This window comes from Cetorhinus maximus, chromosome 2, assembly GCF_964194155.1.
Source record: "Cetorhinus maximus chromosome 2, sCetMax3.hap1.1, whole genome shotgun sequence".
Taxonomy (NCBI): Eukaryota; Metazoa; Chordata; class Chondrichthyes; order Lamniformes; family Cetorhinidae; genus Cetorhinus; species Cetorhinus maximus.
In genome coordinates this window covers 222,575,371-222,599,088 of record NC_135880.1, presented here as the reverse complement: position 1 = coordinate 222,599,088, position 23,718 = coordinate 222,575,371, and the positions used below count along the sequence as shown (strand labels likewise).

The window sequence follows — 23,718 nt, the reverse complement described above, 5'->3', positions numbered from 1 at the left end:
ACTCGAGAGGGTCGATGTGGAGAGGATGTTTCCTCTTGTGGGAGAATCTAATACCAGGGGTCACGGTTTAAAAATAAGGGGTCACCCATTTGAAACAGAGATGAGGAGAAATTTTTTCTCTCAGGAGGTGGAGTCTTTGGAACTCTTCCTCAAAGACGGTAGAAGCAGAGTCTTTCAATATTTTAAGGCAGAGTTAGATAGATTCTTGATTAACAAGGAGGTGAAAGGTTATCAGGGGTAGATGAGAATGTGGAGTTGAGGTTACAATCAGATTTCCCATGATCTTATTGAATGGTGGAGCAGGCTCGAAGGGCTGAGTGGCCTACTCTTGCTCCTAATTCATATGTTCGTATGTAATATTGCTCTAAAGAGCGATGTGTTGCCAAAGTTTTCTGTCTTGCACTCATCAGGACAAATGCAAGAATGGAAAACTTCAAACAAACACAACAATTTATGTTACAAAACAAAAGGGTGCTGATTGGTTGGCAAGTTGACTCTGATTGGCTGAAGTGTTGCCATGAGGAAAGCAATCGGCTCCCACGTAATTGAAAGAAAAATTCAAAACAATGGAACAGGAGGATATGTTAATAGGGTGAGATGAAGAGGGGTAGGAGGAGGCTCGTGAGGTGTTTAAACATTGGCATAGATATAGATCTGTTGGGCCGGATGGCCTGATTCTGTGCTGTAAATACACTGTAATGCTGTAACCTTACAAGATCACATTATTGGGAAGGACTGGGTTAATTAGTGACCTCAGGTGACCTGGGATACAGCATAGGAGCCTTCTCCCCTGCAACCTCCCATACATACCAGATGATTATGAAATGGACCTTTTTAAGCTCACTGTACTGATGAGGACCTCTGCAAGTTTTTTGTATGAATGTAGTTTCTGATTAGTTCTTCCATTTGATTCAATATTTTTGGCTTTGTCAATTTCACCTTTACCAGTCTATTATCATTGACATAAATTACAGAACACCTGATCCAGAAAGCATATCGATAACTCTTAACTACTGTGAAATAGCTGGTACTTAAAGCATCAACAGCCCCTTAGTCTGATGCCAACAACTGAGAAGGTGAAAAGAAAGGCTTGCATTTATATAGCCCCATTTATGACCCCAAAACGCTTTACAGCCAATGAGGTTCTTTTGAAGCGTAGTCATTGTTGTGGTGTAGGAAACACGGCAGCCAATTTTGTGCACAGCAAGATCCCACAAACAGCAATATGCCAATGACTAGATAAACTGTTTTTGTGATGTTGATTGAGGAATAAATATTGACCAGGACACCCGGGGGAGAACTCCCCTGTTCTTCAAACCAGTGCCCTGGAGTCTTTTACATCCACCTGCGAGGCATTTCATCCGAAAAAAACGGCATCTATGACAGCGCAGCACTCCCACAGTACTGCAAGTGTCAGCTAGGGTTTAGTGCCGGCCTCTCAGGAGTGGGACTGAAACCTTGAGATTCAGAGGTGAGAATGCTACTTTGCTGAGCCTTGGCTGACACCTGCTGATGGTAAAGCCAAACCTGTCTGATCTGGACTTGGCTTGGACAGGACAGGAGGCTGCAGCTGTATGGAGGGACAAAACTAGTGTCTGTGGCACCAGAGGGGAGGCAACCGTGCGCGTTAGCAGGGGTGCTAAACTCAACTCTTGTGTGGCATAACCGCTGCCCAATTAACCTTTGCGTGAAATGAAATGACAAAGAGAGTCAAAGACACGGTACTTTCCTAGTTCTTGGTGTGAGGAGGCAGCAGAGGAAGTGTTGTGCGAGACCCAGTGTAATCTAAAGGTGTTTAAATATTAAACATCCTGCATTCAGACGTTAAACTTCGCTCTATTCATGTGATAAGAGGCTGCTTTATAACTAAGCTGTTACCTTCACCCTTCCGTTCAGAAGCGTCTCAGAAAGCAAGGTCCAACATGAAGGAACACAACGGTATGTAACGAATCTTTCATTATAAAAAAAACATCAGCGACGCTTGTGAATGTATTTTTTTTTAAAAAAGATTTGTGAATACTTATCCTGCCGCAGTGTGTGTGTGTGCATGGTTAACAGGGTCAGGGAGACCTACAGTGAGGGAGGAGAGGGAGTGATTTTCTGTTTTCTTCCCAGAATGTTAGGCTACCCTCATTGCGCTCTATTCAATCCGAACAATTTTGTATTAATAATTAACAAAAGCGCAATAAAAAAAAAGCCGCACACTTACTTTTCTAAAGAGAGCACAAATATTATTCTTCTCCTCATCTGAAAATTGCTGAGAGGACAGTCACACATCACACAGTGTCACTGGATTCAATTCTGCAGACACACAGATAATTGCAGGAGCGGGATTGATTCCTGTAATTAGCAAGTCTCCGGTCCAAGTATGGACAATAACTGGATTGGGATATTTCCGTGTACACTGGGGCGTAGGTTAAAAAAACTCATGGATGTGTTATCTCCGACCTACTGTCACGGATAAAGATCCAAGCGTCGGGAACTTTAGACTCATATACCTCTCCTCATGAAGAATCCAAAGTTTAACATTGAGTCAAGTAGACTTGGTGCACCAGTGGGTTGAGGCTCTCATTTATTGACATTTTAATAAGTTTTTGAGGCTTCTGAGGATGTGAAGGCGTTAGGGAGGGAAAACAGAAAAGATTCACAAGAATGGTTCCAGGGATGAGGAACTTCAGTTAGGTAGATGGATTGGAGAGGTTAGGATTGTTTTTGTTGAAGAGAAGGCCCAGTAGAAATTTGATACAGGTATTCAGAATCATGAGGAGTCTGATTAAGTAGGTAGGGAGAAACTGTTCATGTTGGTGAAAGGATCAGACGAGAGGGCACAGATTTAAGGTAATTGGCAAAAGAAGCAACAGTGACATGAGGGAAAACTTTTTCATGCGGAGTGGTTAGGATCTGGAATGCACTGTCTGAGAGTGTGGTGAAGGTAGGATCAATTGAGGCTTTCAAAAGGGAATTGCTTCTTCTGAAAAGGCAGAGTGGCACCAGATAATTGCTTCTTCAGGGGGCCAGCACAGACACGATGGACCAAATGGTCTCCTTCCGTGCTGTAACCATTCTATTATTCTATGAGTTTTAAATTATTTTTACTTACTATATAGCACAACTTATGGAAAACATGAAGTACTAAGTAGCATTTCATGTTTAATACAGAGCCAAAAGCTGGGTGATTCAGTGAAAAATGTTTAAAGTTGTTTGTGGTTAAATCTTGGTGAGTTGAAGAGGCATGGAAGAGTCATCTGCTACCACTGTTCCAGACTCTGGATTGTCCTGTTAACCCCCACACACAACAGAAATGCTCACGCAACACAAGATACACACACAAACAACTTGCAAATGCAACACAACACATACACACAATGCACGCACACAAACAACACACACACAGACACAAATACACACAAACACAACACATGCACACAACACATATAAATTCACAACGCACACACAAGCATACGCACACACAACATGCACATACAGGCAAACACAACATAAACACAGAGATAAAAACAAAAAACTACTGCGGATGCTGGAATTCCAAAACAAAAACAGAATTACCTGGAAAAACTCAGCAGGTCTGGCAGCATCAGCGGAGAAGAAAAGAGTTGACGTTTCGAGTCCTCATGACCCTTCAGCAGAACTGAGTAAAGTTAGGAGAGGGGTGAAATATAAGCTGGTTTAAGGTGTGGGGGGGGGGGGAGAGAGAGAAGTTGTGGGGGGGGGTGGTTGTAGGGACAAGCAAGCAGGGATAGGAGCATATAATCAAAAGATGTCACAGACAAAAGGAACAAAGAGGTGTTGAAGGTGGTGATCTTATCTAAGAAAATGTGCTAATTAAGAATGGATGGCAGGACACTCAAGGTACAGCTCTAGTGGGTGTGGGGTGGAAAGACTGACAGGGTATTACAGTTATAGGTTTAAAAATAATGGAAATAGGTGGGAAAAGAAAAATCTATATAAATTATTGGAAAAAAACAAAAGGGAGGGGGAAAGAAACGGAAAGGGGGTGGGGATGGGGGAGGGAGTTTAAGATCTAAAGTTGTTGAATTCAATATTCAGTCCGGAAGGCTGTAAAGTGCCTAGTCGGAAGATGAGGTGCTGTTCCTCCAGTTTGCATTGGGCTTCACTGGAACAATGCAGCAAGCCAAGGACAGACGTGTGGGCAAGAGAGCAGGGTGGAGTGTTAAAATGGCAAGCAACAGGGAGGTTTGGGTCTTTCTTGCGGACAGACCGCAGGTGTTCTGCAAAGCGGTCGCCCAATTTGCGTTTGGTCTCTCCAATGTAGAGGAGACCGCATTGGGAGCAACGAATGCAGTAGACTAAGTTAGGGGAAATGCAAGTGAAATGCTGCTTCACTTGAAAGGAGTGTTTGGGCCCTTGGACGGTGAGGAGAGGGAAAGTAAAAGGGCAGGTGTTGCATCTTCTGCGTGGGCATGGGGAGGTGCCATAGGTGGGGGTTGAGGAGTAGGGGGTGATGGAGGAGTGGAACAGGGTGTCCCGGAGGGAACAATCCCTGCGGAATGCCGCCGGGGGGGTGAAGGGAAGATGTGTTTGGTGGTGGCATCATGTTGGAGTTGGCGGAAATGGCGGAGGATGATACTTTGAATGCGGAGGCTGGTGGGGTGATAAGTGAGGACAAGGGGGACACTATCATGTTTCTGGGAGGGAGAAGAAGGTGTGAGGGTGGATGCGCGGGAGATGGGCCGGACACGGTTGATGGCCCTGTCAACCACGTGGGTGGAAAACCTCGGTTAAGGAAGAAGGAGGACATGTCAGAGGAACTGTTTTGGAAAGTGGCATCATCAGAACAGATGCGACGGAGGCGAAGGAACTGAGAGAATGGGATGGAGTCCTGACAGGAAGCGGGGTGTGAGGAGCTGTAGTCGAGGTAGCTGTGGGAGTCGGTAGGCTTGTAATGGATATTGGTGGACAGTCTATCACCAGAAATTGAGACAGAGAGATCAAGGAAGGAAAGGGAAGTGTCAGAGATGGACCATGTGAAAATGATGGAGGGGTGGAGATTGGAAGCAAAATTAATAAATTTTTCCAGATCCCGACGAGAGCATGAAGCAGCACCGAAGTAATCATCGATGTACCGGAGAAAGAGTTGTGGGAGGGGGCCGGAGTAGGACTGGAACAAGGAATGTTCCACATACCCCATAAAGAGACAGGCATAGCTGGGGCCCATGTGGGTACCCATACCCACACCTTTTATTTGGTGGAAGTGAGAAGAGTTAAAGGAGAAATTGTTCAGTGTGAGAACAAGTTCAGCCAGATGGAGGAGAGTAGTGGTGGATGGGGATTGTTCGGGCCTCTGTTCAAGGAAGAAGCTAAGATAAACACATATGCTTTCACAAATATGAACATGCACACACAGAAACATACACACACATGCATACACATACATACAATAGCCAATTTTAGCTGCCTGTGTGTCCTTTTGTTTATTTTGAAATATATTGAATGGATTTAAATGTATTAAGGAGGGATGTTTAAGATCAATATCAGAAGCTTTATCTTCCAATTTTTAACATGACAGATAACATGAGTGGTATGGCACATCTCACAGGGAGACGGCTTAAAATATTAACAGATACATTAACTGCATTGGTACAGGGATTAATGGTATGGATAGAGAGATTAACAGCATTACTAGAGGATTAACAATGCTGGTAGAGGGATTAGATACACCATTAGAGACATTGGTGACACTGCTCACTTGTTTATAGTTCTCAGGAGAAGTAATTTAGTATTGTCAAAAACAGAAAACAACTAATGAGGGGAGTCCTGGATAAAATAATCAGCATAGTCTCTGGATGCAGTGTGGTTGATGGGTTGAATGGCCTCTTCTCCCTCTAGACTTCCTTCTAACAGTAGAATGAAATCTAAAAACAGAAGTAATGGTCACTTTGGTGTTTTACACTTTGTTGTAAACAAAATGTTAACCATCACAGGATGGAAGGAAATGAACAATACAGAGGCTAAAGAGGATCTAATTCAACCATCTTATTTGGACGCAACAGGTCATCCATCATATAAGGCAATGGTTGTCAGGAAGGGGGAATGTACATTGCTAAGGAGATCATCGAGGCATCTTGCACCAGTTTTGTAAACCCAGGTGTGGCACAATCTCTTAATACTACTCCTGTTTCTTCTCTGACAGGTGTTGTTGTATATGAAAGGTGATTGACACCTTTTAACTCCCCAGGGATCCAGTATGGACTTGATGGGCTGAATGGCCTCCTTCTGTGCCATAAATGATTCTATGACCATGACACTTCTATAGGTGTGTTGACAGACTCCGAGGGGATAAAACAAAATTGTCCATGCCCAAAATCAGGCACCACATGCCATCGCATTTCCAACTCATCACACCTGAGGTTCGACATTATTCCAATACCCGCTGAAACCAATAACTTTTAGAAAGATATTCACATTTCCAGCGGCTGACTGGAAGGATCACACAACAGGATTTCAAGTTTTAAAACATTTACTGCAAACAAACTAAACAAATTGTCTAAATACTATTCAGTAGGCAATTTGTGCTCTAAACTGCAAAAAAGATAACTTTTAAAATGAGAGAAAATCCCCCATGGTTATACTTTACTGTGTCTCTGAAGTGGACACTTCATCCTCCAGGAATCAGTACAAAGCTATTTTCAGATCCTCCTTTCCTCCTTTTTCCTTTTTCAGCCAGTTAACTTCTAATCCCCAGAAGCTACTTTCAGGGTGAGGGACAAATTAGAGATTCTTTCCTCTAGCCAGGCTAGGTGAATCATTTAAATCTTCACGAACTCGGTCTCTTCAATCTGAGCATGAGCTCCCAAATGTGTTTCATGTGGTGGCCGACAGGACCAGCATTTTCTCTGCTTAAGGTGCAGGACTAGCTGCTTCTGTCTTTCTGCTCTCTTTCTCTCTCTCCCAGATTCTTGCAGACTGACTCATCATTGGGGTTCAGGGATATCTTTAGAAAGCCCTGCAAGCCGATACTACAATGGCTTTCTATGGCCTCTCAAAGTCCATCTCCATGGCAATGTGAATCACAGGTAGAATTGATGATTAGCTATTTTCTTTACGTCGGGATTAGATAGATTACAGTATAACCATTTATGAAACCTGACATTCCTAACATCTCCCTGTGACTTGGAGACTAACAATCCATCCACCATCAGCATACCTGCCCTGGTCATTGTCCACGGGTGTGAATATCTTGCACACTACTTCCAGTAAGACAACCTTGCCTCCATCTCCCCTCCCCTCCCCTCCCACCCTTAACCTTTAACAATCAAGCCACTCAAGCTTGTTGTCGGGCAGAATTCAGAACAGGTCACATGACCACTTCACTAATCCATTTTACCTTAAACAGGCAGATCAAAAACATAACAACCTTCTAAACTTTGTATTTGTAGCAACATGTTTTTTTCCCCACAGTGCAGCAGATTATGAGCAGACTTTCCTCCCCTGAACTTCACTTGCCCTCAAAAACTCAGTTTTTCTAATAAAGCTGATCAGTATTCAAAATTAAATGATGATACTAGGGGTGTTTCAAATGCTGATTCACAACTTGCATTTATATAGAACCTTTAACATAATAAAATGTCTCAATGCTCTTCATGGGAGCATTATTTGCTGCAATTTGGCAGTGGAATGATGTCAGAACCGAGGGGTTATACCTAGCAGGAAAGACTGAGCAGGATGGGACTCTTTTCTCTAGAAAAGAGAAAGCTTAGAGACGACATGATAGGGCTTTATAAAATTATGAAAGAGTTTGATAGGGAAGACTTAGAGAAGACGTTTCCACTTGTCAGGTGACCAGGACAAGGGGTTTTTAATACAAGATAGGATTTATTCATGACTATTAGAAATTCAAGAGAAACTTCTTTACTAAGACAGTGATGAGAATGTGGAATTTTGAGTTGAATAGCATAGATGCATTTAAGGGGAAGCTAAATATGCACATGAGGGAGAAAGAATAGAACATGCTGACAGGATGAGATGAAGTAGGGTAGGAGGAGGCTCATGTGGAGCATAAACATCATCCTGGACCAGTTGGGCTGAATGGCCTCTTTCTGTGCAGTGAATTCTACGTACTTCTATGAGGTGGTACAATTGCTGTTTTTAGGAATCTAAAGGGACTAAACAGTTTAAACCATGATGATCTGTTTCACCTGGTCTAGAAAAGTAGAACCAGAGGGCATGACCTGTGCTTGAAGGGAGTAAATTCAAAACTAATCTGCGGAAACGATGGGCTGAAGTTTTCCACCAGGGATGAAGTCCCACCGAAAGCGAAACCAAACGAAACTGGAGCCAACCCACTCCAGCAGGTGGCAAGACCCTGGAGCGGCATTTTACTAGTGGGGGGCCAATTAAGAGGTCGCCACTAGGGTCACTGTCCAATTAAAGATGGTTCCCAGAGCTACCAGCACAATGAGAGGGCTGGGAGCTCGATCTTTAGAGGCGCTCACTGCTGATGCTGTGGGAAGGAGAGGGTGCTTCCAAGTTGAGGTAAAGCTCAAATAAGCTTTTAATTTAACCGTGCCAGGGCCAGGCAGACAGGTCCTGGCAATCAGGGGGGAAATTGTTCTTCCATCGGTGTTTCTTGGTTGTGGGGCGGCTGTTGCTGCTGGGGGAGCAACGATAAAGGAGGGTCCCTCCTCCCCACCTCTCTCCCCTCAGAATCCGCTGGGTGGCTGCCAGTCTGCCCATGGTAAAGTGCCAAAGGAGGCGGGAGGCGGCCTATAAATGGACTCTTAACCGCTGAGGTTCCCAGTTCCCGCTGCTGAAAAATGCTATGGTGGCAGGAATACGTCGGGCTCCCCTCCCGCCACCGTTTTAACAGCCCTCCCACTTCCCAGCCTGTCTCCATAGGCCTGGTAAAATTCAACCCAATATTTCAGGGAGTGAGTCATCAATCTATGGAACAGGGTTCCTTGGGAGATGGTAGAATTTGTTAGTATTGATTCATTCAACTTCAGATTAGAGAGATTTATTTTAGAAAAAAACATCTTGGAATCCAGGATATGAGTAATTTGAGACATGACGTGCGGTGAGTGTAGCATGACAAAGTGACTTTGGACCAATGGTTCTCTACCATTGCAAGTTTTCCTCACCTCATGACTGTTGTAGGCTCAGTGATAGAGATTAATTGCTATGGTTAGTCAACAACTCCATTAGCATTGTATTGACTGCAGGATGATAGAGAGCGAACTAGATGGACCTTGGTCTTTTTCTGTAGCAATTCCTATGTTCCTATGAAATCAAGCCCCAACTAACACTTGACACCTTCAGGGAAGGAGAAAGACATGACAAGAAAAATGCAAACAGCCCTAACAGTTTGTTCCAATACATGGTGATAGTTAGTGGGCACCATGCCTTATTAGTCCTTGGTTTCTATGGTATATGCTACTCTATCTCTGTTTACTTTTAGATTTGTTTTGTACCCTTCCATTTCAGTGTCTTGCTCTGCAGGGAGAGCATTGATAAGTCAATTGTCATCTTTCTCTTTACTCTCTGACTACCTTAACCACATAGTGGTGCTGCTGATGGCAAAACAACTTGGGCAGCATTGTTGTGAAGTACCTGTCCCAGCACCCCTGCTCATAGAAGCTGTGTAATTCGCCTGACAATGGTCATATGCTCCCTTTGAATGACAAGTATAAGGGGTGCCTCCTGAGATAGAGATACCTTTTTTTTTTCGGGCCAGTGAAATGTGTGCCCAGGCTGCCTGTAGTGAGGGAGATGGGTGCTCATTCCACTGGCAAAGAGAGAGGTAGGTGATTTTTGCTTCTAAGTCAGAAAGTTGTAGGTACAAGTCCCACCCAAAAGACTTGAGCGCAGAATCCAGGCTGACATTGATTAGCACTGAGGGAGTGCTGCACTGTCAGGGATGCCGCCTGTCAAATGAGATGTTAAACCGAGTCCCCATCTGCCCTCAGTTGGATGTAAAAGATCCCGCAACACTATTTCAAAGAAGAACCGAGGAGTTCTCCCTGGCAACCAATAGTCATCCCTCAACACTTCGGAAGTTGACTATGAAGTACTCTAGGGTGCCCTGAGGACATGAAAGGCACTATAGAAATGGCAGCTCTTTCTTAAGTTTTAGTCTTTCCCCATAACTAAGTTCTCTAAGGCCAGGGATCAAACCTGCGTTCTTCCTTACACTGGCTCCAGTGTTTCAATATCCCCCTCATAACCTTGTGACTGACACTGAATGCACTATTCAAGGAGCACTGTGCAGATCAGATGTCAAGCCCCTGACTTGCTTTAAGATTTGATTTCTAGTCAACATGCTTGGCAACACACACACACATACACACACACACACACACACACACCTTATTGCTGTTGGTTCAGTAAATGTAAGTTCTAACATGAATATCCGGCTTGTTTTATGGGTACTGAGCACCTTTTGTACCTTGTACAGGGTCAGGAGCACAATTCATTTGACATTCATATTGGTGAATCTCAGCCAAGCTGTCAAGAATCAATGAGGCATGCAGCAGTCACTGCTACGCCAGAGAATTTCTATTATGTAAGTTATTTGGAGGGAACGGGTGTTCACAGAGAGGATTATCGTAATATAGGAACAGGAGGCCATTCAGCCCCTCAATGGTGTTCCATCAAAAAATGCATCTTAAAGAAGCAACCTTTGCAGGCAAGGTGCTGCAAAGCTTTCCTAATTTATTTTCTTTCTATTTGCAGGTATCGAGGACAGAGCAGCATTATCCCCGTAAGTATTGATTTCTCATTAGTGAGATGCCGGCTCAGAGCACTGGGCACCAAGGCTTGAGTCAATGACTTGCGTACGGTGTGAGGTCCAAAGGTCAGCCATCTCTCGCTGAGCATAGGCCCCTGCACAATCATCATACTATCTGGAGTTTAGAAGGATAAGAGGTCATCTCATTAAAATGTAGTTAAAATTCTTAGAGGGCTTGATGGGATAGACGTTCAGATGCTGTGTTCCCTGGTTGACAAGTCTAGAACTAGGGGTCATAGTCTCAGGATAAGGGGTCAGCCATTTTGGACTGAGATGAGGAGAAATTTGGAATTCTCTACTCCAAATGGTTGAGGATGCTGAGTCAATTTTGGACACTAAGGGAATTAAGGGGTATGGGGATAGGGATGGAAAGAGAAATGGAGGCAGAAGATCAGCCACAATCTTGTTGAATGGGGGAGCAGGTTCGTGGGGCTGAATGGCTTACTCCTGCTCCTATGTCTTACATTCTTGTCAGAAAGGACCATTGACCTGGCTGTTCCTGAAGTTCAAAAAATCCCACCTGCACTCTGTCGCATTATATCTCCTGTGCGTGATTTTCTTTATTAACAATGCTAGCTCTTGTATTTAAGAGATGTGTGTGCACACATTAGGCAAAGACAGAATTGGGTATGGCTGTGATGCCTCCTCACAATCAAAATGACTGTCAACATTCAGAATTCAGGCTCATGTCTGTTCAATGACTCGGCCACTAGGCATCTCAGGGTATGATTGTTTGTAAACCAAAGAATTGCTTCTCAGCTCATCTGCTCCTAGCAACCTTCATTACTTTTACACAGGATTATTCTAATGTTCTTCTGGTCAGCGTCCCATCTTCCACCCTCCATAAACTTGAGCTCATCCAAAACTCTGCTGTCCATGTCCTAACTCACATAACTCCCATTCACCCATCCCCACCCATTGTGCTCACTGACCTATATTGGCTCCCGATCCACCAATGCCTCAATTTTAAAATTCTCATCATTTTAAATTTCTTCCATGTCCTCACCCCTCCCTATCTCTCTAACCTCCTCCAGCTCTATGACTCTCTGAGACCAATGTGCTCCTTCCATCTGGCCTCTTGCTCATCCCCAATTTTCATCGCTCCACTACAAAATGACTGAGCATCCACAGCCCTTTAGAGAATTCCAAATTTCTCCTCATCCCAGTCCCAGGTGGCTGACCCCTTAGCCTGAGACTATGACCCCCTAGCTCTAGACTCCTCAACCAGGAGAAACAGCATCTGAGAATCTATCCTGTCAAGCCCTCTAAGAATTTTATACATTCTAATAAGAACATCTCTTATTCTTCTAAACTCCAGATAGTATGATGATTGTGCAGGAGCCCACAGCATTCAGCTGCCTTGGTCCTAAGCTCTAGAATTTCCTCCCTAAACCGCTCCACCTATCTTTTTCTCCTTGCTTAAGATGTCCTTTGAAACCTACTTCAATGTCCAAGGTTTTGGTCACCATTCCTAATATCTCCTTGTGTGGCTCATTGTCAAACTGTATTTGATAACATTGCTGTGGGACCAATCTCCATAAGACCTTGGGATGTTTATTATGTTAAAGATGCTATATAAATGCAAGTTGTTGTTGGCTTACTTAACAACTATTGTGCATGAAAACCTATTACCTGATGCCCTCTCATTAGAAATGGTTTGTGTTGCTCTCTAAGCCTGGACTGAGCTGTGTTAGGGGATTCCACTATGGATGCAGTAACCTTTTCTCTCTGTACTTGCCACCCTGATCTTATGCAACTGAATCTGAGCTGAATCTAAACTAATTGAATATTATCAGCTGTTTACTCAGTTGAATGTAAACTGACCATGTAATTACATTATCCTTTTGGCTAACTGCACAGGAAAACACAAATCTGTAATTAAATCTGATAAAGGGGTTTCTGTTGGAGATGAGACAGATGTTGAAAACTGATGGGTTGATTTTTAATTTTGGGGCCACACAGGTTTAGGGGTGAAGATACATTCTTGGTCCTGACCTCACTCAAATGGAGCCAGTAAGTTGTGGGAGGGGGCGGTGGTGGAGGGCACATGGGTCTCACAGTAGAGCTAAAGGAATCTTGTGGAGATTCATTGGGACATTGGCATACTGTCCTTATACCGTCGGGACTCATGTGACCCTGAGTTAGCATAGTGTACCCAATGTCCATGAGACCCGTCCCACCCAGTGCCCATCAAACTCACTTCACCTAGCCAAAATCAAAATACTGCAGATGCTGGAAACCTGAAATGAAAACAGAAAATGCTGAAATGCCCAACAGGTCGAGCAGCAGCTGTGAAGTTAACGTTTCAGATCCGTGACCTTTCATCAGAACTGGGAAAAGTTAGAGATGTAATAAAAACAGAAATTGCTGGAAAAACTCGACAAGTCTGGCAGCATCTGTGGAGAGAGAAACAGAGTACTTTCTTTGGAACTAAAGAAAGGTAGAATGGGTTTTATGGTGTTGAAAAAGGAGGCAGGGTCAAGCGGAACATAAGGGAGGGGTTAGACGGCGGAGGGGGGGAGATAAAATACCTAAGATGTCATGGAACAAAATGCAAAGGGAGTGATAATAGTTGTAGTAAAGAAAGTTAGAAGTATATGGGTTTCGGGTGAAAGGTGGGAGGGTGGGAAGAACAAAAGGGAATGTTTGTGATAGGGTGGAGGACAGGAGACATTAAATGACAAAAAGTTTCATTGTTATGATCCCAGCTGATGTTACAACTAGACAAGCCTGATCCCAGTGTGGAACCCGGCTTGATAGATCACAACTTTTATTTGTTTGTTTAGCTATGTAGAGAGGGGCTACTGAACAGAGTCACCGGAGTCAGCTAATGAACTTTTAACAAAAGCATAAAACATTTATTAAACAAGAAAAGATGAACTATGTTACAATACTCCTTCACCCACAACTATACTTTGCAGTTATATACAGATTTGTAAGGGTAGCACAAGTTACAAAAACCATCTTATACTCTAATGTTCACAGTAAGTACAGGCCATGTAAAACAATTGGCAACCTGTGGTCAGGCACACCACACTCTGAAACCAAATGACAGATGCCACCCCAGACAGATGCTATGGATCTCCCCTCAACTCCCCCCAAAAGCTTATTACACCATGAGTCAACCAGTCTCACTGAACTCCATCTTTCACATGAGGGTTTCCAATCTTCGCTTTCCAAGAACTCACCTTGGAATCTTCTCCCAAACCAATGCTTTCTCTCAGATTCCTTCCGCAAAGGTTCACCTCCAGAGTTTCAAACTCTCCTTCTGATGTTCTTCTTCCCTGGGTCACCACATGCATTCAAGCTGTTTTCCATGCACTCTCACTCACCAACTCAGCCATCAACAGTACACCTCTGATTCATATGTCCATATGAAAGAGTTACAGACCTTCAGCCATTTCTGTGGACCTTCTGGCTTCTCACAAGCCTTTATATCGCTTTGACTCTGCTTCCTGCAGCTTGAACTTTAAACTTGAAACTTGGAGCCTTTCACTGCCCCTCACTCTTAACTTCACTTAACAGGATCTTTTCCAGGTTCCTCTCCTTTCTTTGACAAGAAGGTCTGCTTGGGACTTTCTCCTGTTCCATTCCCCTGCATTCTTGGGGACTTTCTTCTTTAGCTTGAGACTGCCAATCTGTCCTCTTTGTTCCAGTCTCCCTCTAGCAGCTACTTTCAATCAACTTTGGCTTGGACTGATTATCTTCCCCTTTTAGGCTGCTTCTGCTTGGCAGCTATCTTCAAAACCAACTGAACTCAAACAGCTTCCAAATCAAATTGCTGTTTCTAGTTTCTTCTGTGTGTGTCTGTGGGAGGGACCTGCTTCTCTGGACCCCTGTAGGCAACAGCCCAGTTTTTCTACTCTTGTGTTTGCTTGACTTCTCTTACAGTCGTAAACTCACGTTGGAAATGCAGGTACCTTTTAAAGTGAAACTAAAACTCAACTTGACCTTTTCTTAACACACGGATACAGAAATACAAATAAACTTAAACTTCAAAGCTAAAACTCATTCCTAACACCCACAAATACAAATATAACTTACTTAAACTATCTATATTTCCTAACATCACGATGCAGGGTTAAAGGGAGTGATGATGGGACAAGTAATGAAACAAAAGATGTTTCTAGAGGAGTAAATGGCAGGATCCTGAGTGGCTGCCATCCAAAAGCAAAGTGAAGAGAATAAGAGAGAAACGAGTGAAAAAAATAACAAACCAACAACGAAGCAAGAGACATAATGGGGGTAGAGTTTATGATCTAAAATGGTTGAACTCACTGTCGAGTCCAGAAGGTTGTAAAGTGCCCACACCAGAGTCCATCAGTCCCACTCAGTCCCCACTTCCCAATGAGCCTGTTTTTGGCTATTCCCTCACCTCTCTCCATCTGTTAATCCCATAAACACTTAAAGGGAACACTTTCAGATGGGGTGAAGTGGAATTTCTTCTCCCAGAGGGTCGTTAGGGTTTGTAATTCTCTTCCCTGGTGAGCAGGGGAGGTTGAATCATTGAATAGATTCAAGGCCGAGTTAGGCAGATTTTTGATCAACAAAGGGGTCAAGGGTTATGAGGGACAGGCAAAAAAGTGGAGTTAAGGCCACAATCAGATCAGCCATTATCTTATTGAATGGTGGAACAGGCTCGAGGGGCTGAATGGCCCACTCCTGCTCCTATTTCTCATGTTCTTATGACGCATTTCTGGTGTGGAGCCTCACCTGCTGGGAGCTAGTATTGAGGAACTGTTCATATGAGCAACCCACAATGCTTGTCCCTGGTATCCATCAATCTGGGTACAGCGCAATCCTCATTGTTACTACATCTCACTCATCTATTACTCAGTCAGGGAAGGTCTGAATTATGAGGGGTTTTAATGGAGTAATTAAGGAGAAACCATTTCAACTGGTAGGAGAATCAGTAAGCAGAGGACACGGACTTAAGGAAATTAGCAAAAGAGCCAGAGGATAGATGAGAACTTTTTTTTTTAACGCAGTGAGTTTTTATGATCTGGATGCATTGTCTGAGAGGGCAGTGGAACAGATTCGGTTGTAACTTTCAAAAGGGAACGGGATAGATACTTGTAAAGGAAAATTTTGCAGGGGAAAGAGCAGGGGAGTGGGGGCTAATTGGAGAGCTCTCCCTAAGAGCCAGCACAGGCACGATCGGCCAAATGCCTTCTATGCTATAAGGTTGGATGATCCAAGGACTGTCAAAAGAATAAAACTGATGTCTTCTTTTAATATTCTGATTTGTTTTTCAGGAAGTTTACTTTTAATCCAAAGGAAGGAATTGATAATCCCGCTTTGGTCATATGTGACGACCTCGGTAAATTAAGCTCAATGCATTTTATTGAGAACATTTTATGAGGTGCTGTAAATGGCAGATAAGAACTAAATATTAACTTTTCCCATCACCGTATCTGAATGGAGCACTTAGTGTCCCCCCCAAAGCAAAGGAACACTGTCCTGGGTGATGAGATAAGTTCTGTCACTAAGGCAGAGGCCACATTAATAGATTTGCAAACAAACAAAAAAAAAAATCTAAGGAGGCTCCTGGTCAAAGTTAATATTTCCATAGTGATCAGGGAATCAGAGCCATACTATGTGCTGTCCCTATTTATTACCATCAGGATTCACTGAAGAGGGATGGGAAGAAGCTGGTTCAGGGCATCGACACCAGCAGAGGCCAGTTGGGCTGAATGGCCTGTTTCTGTGCTGTTAGGGGAAGATGGGGGGGCGTAGTGGTAATGTCACTAGACTAGTAATCCAGAGGCCTAGGCTAATGCTCTGGGGAAGTGGTTTCAAATCTATTTGAATTCAATAAAATCTGGAATTGAAAGTTAGTCTCAGTCATGGTGACCATGAAACTGTGGTCGATTGTAAAAATCCATCTTGTTCACTACTGTCCTGTAGGGAAGGAAATCTGCCACTCTTACCCTATCTGGCCCACATGTGACTCCAGGCCCACAGCAATGTGATTGACTCTTAACTGCCCCCTCAAATGGCCTAGCAAGCCACTCTGTTCAAGGGAAATTGGGGATGAGCAACAAACGCTGGCCTCGGCAGCGATGCTCACATCCCATCAAAGAATTTAAAAAAATACTATTTAATGCAGTGTAACTGTGGAAGGATACCAGGAGCACCCAGTTTGCAGTTTTCATTGGAAATTTGAGGGAATCACAGAATGTAATCCTCAAAACACCAACTTGGATTCTAATGCATTTTATAAGAACATAAGAGCATAAGAAATAGGAACTGGAGTAGACTATTTGGCTCTTTGAGCCTGCTTCACCATTTAATAAGATCATGGCCGGAATTTTACGGCCCATCGCGGCAGTGACTGGGTCGTAGAATGCAGCGAGCCGTTGTAAACTCCATTGACTTCGGCGGCACCGTAAAATCCCGCTGGCGTAAAAATTCTGTCCCATGGCTAACCTTCTACTTCCATTCTCCTTCCTGCACTGTCTCCATATCCCTTAATTCTCTGTGTCCAAAAATCTACCGAACGCTGTCTTGAATATACTCAATGACTGAGTATCCAGAGTTCTCTGGGATAGAGCATTCCAAATCTTTAAGTGAAGAATTTTCTCCTAATCTCAGCCCCAATGGTCGACCCCTTATTCTGAGATTGTGACCCTTGTTTCTAGACTCTCCAGTCAGCATCTACCTTGTCAAGCCCCTTAAGAATTTTGATGTAATTCAATTAGATCAACTTCATATTTCCAGCATCCTTAGTTTTTGTTATCATCATTTACCTACTCTGAATCAAAGTGCAAATCTGAAGTAGGCGCATCAATGATGTATGTTAATTTCTTCAGAACTGCCAATCTCCCTCAAGCCCAGAATCTGTGTCTTGACTAAGAAGGATAATGAGGTGTTTGGCTTCCACTTGCGAGCAGAGAAGGGAAGGCCAGGACATATCATCAGACATGTGGAGCCAGGGAGTTGTGCTCAGTATGCTGGGCTCTCTGACGCTGACAGGGTATTGGAGGTAAATGGAGAGTACGTGGATAACATTGAACATTTCAAGGTGAGACTTGGTTTATTATTTTGGTCATTTTGTTGCCCCTGATCTGCTAAAGATTGGAGTACAAGCCCTACTACAGAGAGTTGAGCACACGATCTTAGCTACTATATCAATAGAAAACTGAGGGAGTGCTGCACTGGTCGGAGGTGCCATCTCTTAGATGAGACATTAAACCGAGGTTCCATCTGCCCTCTCGTGTAGATGTAAAAGATACCGCAGTACTATCTGAAGAGCAGGAGCGTTCTCCCCAGTATCCTGACTATCCCTCAACTAACTCCTAAAACAGATTACCTGATCATTTATTTTATTTCTGTTTCTGGGAGCTTGCTGTGAGCAATTTGTCTGCCACTTTTCCTACATTCCATCTGTAGCTACAATTTAAAAGTACTTCATTGGCTGTAAAGCACTTTGGACAGTCCTGATATTGCAAAAGCCAAAGTATAAATAACATTTATTTCGTTTGACTGCTAGCTGATCAACACAGAGATGGCAAATACCTCATTTCCCTGGAAGGGTTTTAATGATAACTGAATCTGCCTTGTCGTGTTACCTGTTCCTGAGAGCTTGGGTTTGAACCATTCTTAAGCCATGGTGTGAATAAAATTGGTGTTTAGGCACAATCCACAACATCGTGTTCTTGCCCACCTGCCTGACGCTATTTTAATGACTAGGTGTTTAGCAGGTTACCATCTGTTCTGTTGAAGCCACATTAATATTTAGATATTGGCATCCAGTCATGTCATTCATCAATCAAACCCATGGAGATTCAATGTAGGTCATTGTGTTAATTTTTTGAAAATTGCATTCTGTTCTGGACAGGTTCTTAAGGAGCTTAAGGGGCCGTTAATTGGCAGTGAGTGGGTTTCCCATTGCCCCCCTCCTGCTAGCCCTTTGAAAATTTAAAATGGTCCTGGAGGTGTCAGGATCCTGAGATAACCTCTGGGACCATAATTTTCAAAGCCTGCTGCACTGGGTCCCAAACCCATGGCCCTTTGAAATTCCTAGCCAAAAATTCTGTCGATCTCAGCCTTAAGTATATTCAACAATGGAGCATGCACAATAGGTGCTAATCACTGTAGCACAAAGCTGATTTAGCAATTGCAACTTAGATGCAAGTCATCAGTTCTTTATAAATGTAGACAGTCTTTGCTACTGCAGTGGAAGATGAGTTTGGAGAATGCCTTCGTGACAGTTTCCTGGAGCAATATGTTGTGGAACTAACGAGGGATAAAGTTATTTTAGATCTAGTATTGTGCGCTGAGGCAAGGTTAATTTCCTAGTGGAAAAAGTGATCATAATTCAATAGATTTCCACCTTGCAGTATGTAGTTTTCAAACTCAGTCACAAATAAGAATCATAAACTTTAGCAAAGTCAAATACAAAGGTACAAGGGGAGAGCTGGCTATGGCTGATTCAGAACCCCAGAGGGTTGTGGATGAATACATTTAAGGTTGAGATAGATTGATTTTTGGTCTCTCAGGGAATCAAAGGATATGGGGAGCGGGTGGGAAAATGGAGTTGAAGCCAAAGATTGGCTATGATCATATTGAATGGAGGAGCAGGCTCGATGGGCTGTATGGTCCCCTCCTGCTCCTATTTCTTATGTTCTTAACCCCTTTGGGTTAGAGAATTCCAATGATTCACAACCCTCTGAATGAAGAAATTTCTCCAGACTATAAAAAGAACAAAAAAAGCAGGAAAAACTGAAAGAACATCTGATGAAAGATCTTCGACCTGAAACAGTGTTAATTTTTTTTTATTCATTCTCGAGATGTGGGCTTTGCTGACTGGGCCAGCATTTATTGCCCATCCCTAATTGTCCTTGAGAAGATGGTGGTGAGCTGTCTTCTGCAGCGGTTCAATAAGGCAGCTCACCACCACCTTCTCAAGGGCAACTAGGGATGGGCAATAAATGCTGGCCCAGTCAGTGAAAGCCACACCCCGTGAATTAATTTTTAAAACATTAACACAGTTTCTCTCCACAAATGCTGCCTGACCTGCTGAGTTATTCCAGCTTTTTTTGTTCTTATTTCAGATTTCCAGCATAAGCAGTATTTTGCTTTTAAATTTCTTCTCAGCTTAGTTTTAAGTAATTGCCCCCTTATCCTGAGACTGTGCCCCATGTTCTAGATTCCCTAGCCAGGGGAAACAATCTCTCAGTGTCTACCTTGTCAAGCCCCATCAGAAATTTTTATGTTTCAATGAGATATCCTCTCCTTCTAAACTCCATAGGATATAGGCCCAATTTACTCAGCCTATCATAGGACAACCCCTCTCCTCCCAGGCACCAATCTCGTGAACCTTTGCTGCACTGCCTCTAATGCAAGTACATCCTTCCTTATATGTGGAGACCAAAATGGCACACAATAGCTAGGTGGGGAAGCTGGGAAGGCAGGGCATATGGAGGTCCTTTTGATATTAATGGCAGGACTGTAGCATAAAGGGTTAACAGGTGGGATATGCTAATGTATGATGTAGATGATGATGTATAACCACTGATGTCAGTACATCTTGTGTTAGACTCTCTTGAGAGAGAGAGTTTGAAATCATGCCTAGGAGCAATGTGTCCACTCTGCAACCTGCTTAGATGTAGTACTAACTGTTATGACATGGCAGATGATGTGTGCCAGGCAGACCAAATCCACAAGGGAAACTTGGTCGTGCTATCACAACAGTCTTGTAATTTGTATTTATTACGAGAAGATGTGTGCAGTGAATTCAGAAACAATAAGTCCACCAAGACCTTTAGAGATGTAAAAAAATAAATTAAAATATTTATTAACAAAGTAAAATATTTCAAGCACATACATAAGCCTTCTATAATAACTCCTAAAATTCCTAATTAACCTGACTCCCAGTTACACCTCCTTTAAGGCAACAGTCCAAAATAGATTTTATATTTAAAACAGAACCAGTAAATTAACACAATAACCACTTGACATTGGAATTCCAAATGGCTTTTCCCCAACTTCAGTTTCGTTATATAACAGACTTATGCACACATGACTGGAGGCTTCATTAAGGCTGTTTCACACACTCCTGTTAGACCTTACATGGCCTTCTGCTACATAGCATAGTGAGGCAAAAGACGGGAAATTACAGGCCGATTAGCCTGACCTCGGTCGTTGGTAAGATTTTAGAGTCCATTATTAAGGATGAAATTTCAGAATACTTGAAAGTGCATGGTAAAATCGGGCAAAGTCAGCATGGTTTCATCAAGGGGAGGTCATGCCTGACAAATCTGTTACAATTCTTTGAGGAGGTAACAAGTAGGTTAGACAAAGGAGAGCCAATGGATGTTATCTACTTGGACTTCCAGAAGGCCTTTGACAAGGTGCCGCACAGGAGGCTGCTCAGTAAGATAAGAGCCCATGGCGTTAGAGGCAAGGTATTAGCATGGATAGAAGATTGGCTGTCTGGCAGGAGGCAGAGAGTGGGGATAAGGGGGTCCTTCTCAGGATGGCAGCCGGTGACTACTGGAGTTCCGCAGGGGTCAGTGTTGGGACCACAACTTTTCACTTTATACATTAATGATCTAGATGAAGGAACTGAGGGCATCCTGGCTAAGTCTGCAGATGATACAAAGATATGTGGAGGGACAGGTAGTATTGAGGAGGCGGGGAGGCTGCAGAAGGATTTGGACAGGTTAGGAGAATGGGCAAAGAAGTGGCAGATGGAATACAACGTGGGGAAGTGTGAGGTCATGCACTTTGGTAGGAAGAATAGAGGCATGGACTATTTTCTAGATGGGGAGAGAATTCAGAAGTCTGGAGTGCAAAGGGACTTGGGAGTCCTAGTGCAGGATTCTCTTAAGGTTAACTTGTAGGTTGAGTCGGTAGTTAGGAAGGCAAATGCAATGTTGGCATTTATTTCGAGAGGACTAGAATATAAAAGCAGGGATGTGCTGCTGAGGTTTTATAAGGCTCTGGTCAGACCACATTTAGAATATTGTGAGCAATTTTGGGCCCTGTATCTCAGGAAGGATGTGCTGGCCCTGGAGAGGGTCCAGAGGAAGTTCATGAGAACGATCCCAGGAATGAAAGGCTTAACATATGAGGAATGTTTGAGGACTCTGGGTCTATACTCGATGGAGTTTAGAAGGATGAGGGGGGATCTGATTGAAACTTACAGAATACTGAAAGGCCTGGATAGAGTGGATGTGGGGAAGATGTTTCCATTAGTAGGAGAGACTAGGACCCGAGGGCACAGCCTCAGAGTAAACGGAAGACCTTTTAGAACAGAGATGAGGAGAAACTTCTTTAGCCAGAGAGTGGTGAATCTATGGAATTCATTGCCACGGAAGGCTGTGGAGGCCAGGTCATTGAGTGTATTTAAGACCGAGATAGATAGGTTCCTGATTGGTAAGGGGATCAAAGGTTACGGGGAGAAGGCGGGAGAATGGGGTTGAGAAACTTATCAGCCATGATTGAATGGCGAAGCAGACTCGATGGGCCGAATGGCCTAATTTCTGCTCCTATGTCTTATGGTCTTATAGCTTTGCATTCTCCTTTATATGTATGTTTCTCTCTTTTTAATATGTAAATTCTATTGTCCATATGTCTTTGAAACTGTATCTTCCTCATAATATAAAAACTTTCATGTTGCCAATATTGTCAAAAACCGTTGAGAAAAATAAACACACTCCTTAGCCTTGCTTATATGGCTATTTGTAAACAGACTAAGATCCCTTTGAAATCTAAATATTCCCTTCATTTATCTAAAAATACAAATTCCTTTCACAACTTACATACTAAGGCAGCATCCATGTTTATTCATTAACATGACAAGCACCTAGCTTCTTTTCACGATTTTAAGCTTGCAGTCTACTTGGCTCCAAACATAATGAAATCATATAGACAGACCCAACTATACTTACCCCAAAAAAACCTACTTCACAATAAACCAGAAGAATATTATGAAAATTATTATATTTTTGTCACACTAATAAAGAAGTGTTAAGTAGATACCAGAGTATATCTACAGTCTGTCTACGAACCAAGTCCCACACCTAGAGTCCAAGATAGAAGAGCACATCTCAGAACATGATGGCAATGGTGGAGACATCAATCTAAAAAAAGTGTTATCGAAGGAACCACAGAGTGAAGGAACCTTTGAAAGCAGTTTGCAAAAACAAAAAATTGGCGGAAGAAAAAGGCGCATTGGAGAGAGGTAATGATGACCATACTTGCCGAGCAGTCCCTGCCCTTGCCCCCATTTGATTGCCTCAAGGACCAGCAGAGAGGTCAGCAGTGGGAGTTATGGAAATACCATTTTCTCCGGTACCAAGCAGTATCGTGCCTTCACGAAAAGGAGCAAAAGCTTCAAGTTAGTTCCTTTATGTGGTAGATCCAGTAGCAGATGACGTTCTCCTCAGGAAGGATGTGCAGTAGTCCACCATGGACTTTGAATCTATTCTTAAAGCCTTTGACACTTATTTTAGGCCGAAGCAAAACTTAGTAATAAACGAGCACATTTTAACCAGCGGTCGCAATGACCTGGAGAATCGATTGAATTATTCCTAACTGACTTATATTGCCTAGCTAGTTCTTGCGGATACAGGGTACTGAATCCGCGATCACATATTTGTGGGTGTCTGGTATGAAAAGCTCTGACTTTCTACAGACCAAAGATGATCTTACATCGGATCAAGCAGCCCAGTGAGATAGGCCGTGTCTAGAGCATTTAACCAGGCTATAATTCGGCGTGACTCTGAGGCTTTTACATGACTCCTTTGATTGAGTAGGCCCGCGGACAGCAGCCCCACCCACAAGAAAGCCAGCCAAACCAGGTGAAAGCTCAGGAAACTCCACACCGGTAGCCATTTGGAGATGCTTGCATTGTGGTGTGAAACACAGCATAGACACCAGGACTGTCCAGCAGAAGGTGCGGAATGCATCCAGTGCGGCAAAACTGGACATTTCAAGTGTTTCGACAA

At 43.2% G+C, this 23,718-nt stretch overlaps 1 protein-coding gene across 1 annotated transcript in view; it reads left to right on the top strand.

Moving 5' to 3' along the window:
• Positions 1–1,809: 1,809 nt before the first annotated feature.
• LOC144691029 (Na(+)/H(+) exchange regulatory cofactor NHE-RF3-like) overlaps positions 1,810–23,718 on the top strand; it is a 35,912-nt gene continuing 14,003 nt past the window's right edge. Inside the window, exons 1-4 of the mRNA XM_078559034.1 lie at positions 1,810–1,938; positions 10,708–10,735; positions 16,018–16,082; positions 17,575–17,786. Coding sequence (XP_078415160.1) covers positions 1,923–1,938; positions 10,708–10,735; positions 16,018–16,082; positions 17,575–17,786 — 321 coding nt within the window. The 5' untranslated portion in view covers positions 1,810–1,922. The remainder of the gene's footprint in view (positions 1,939–10,707; positions 10,736–16,017; positions 16,083–17,574; positions 17,787–23,718) is intronic.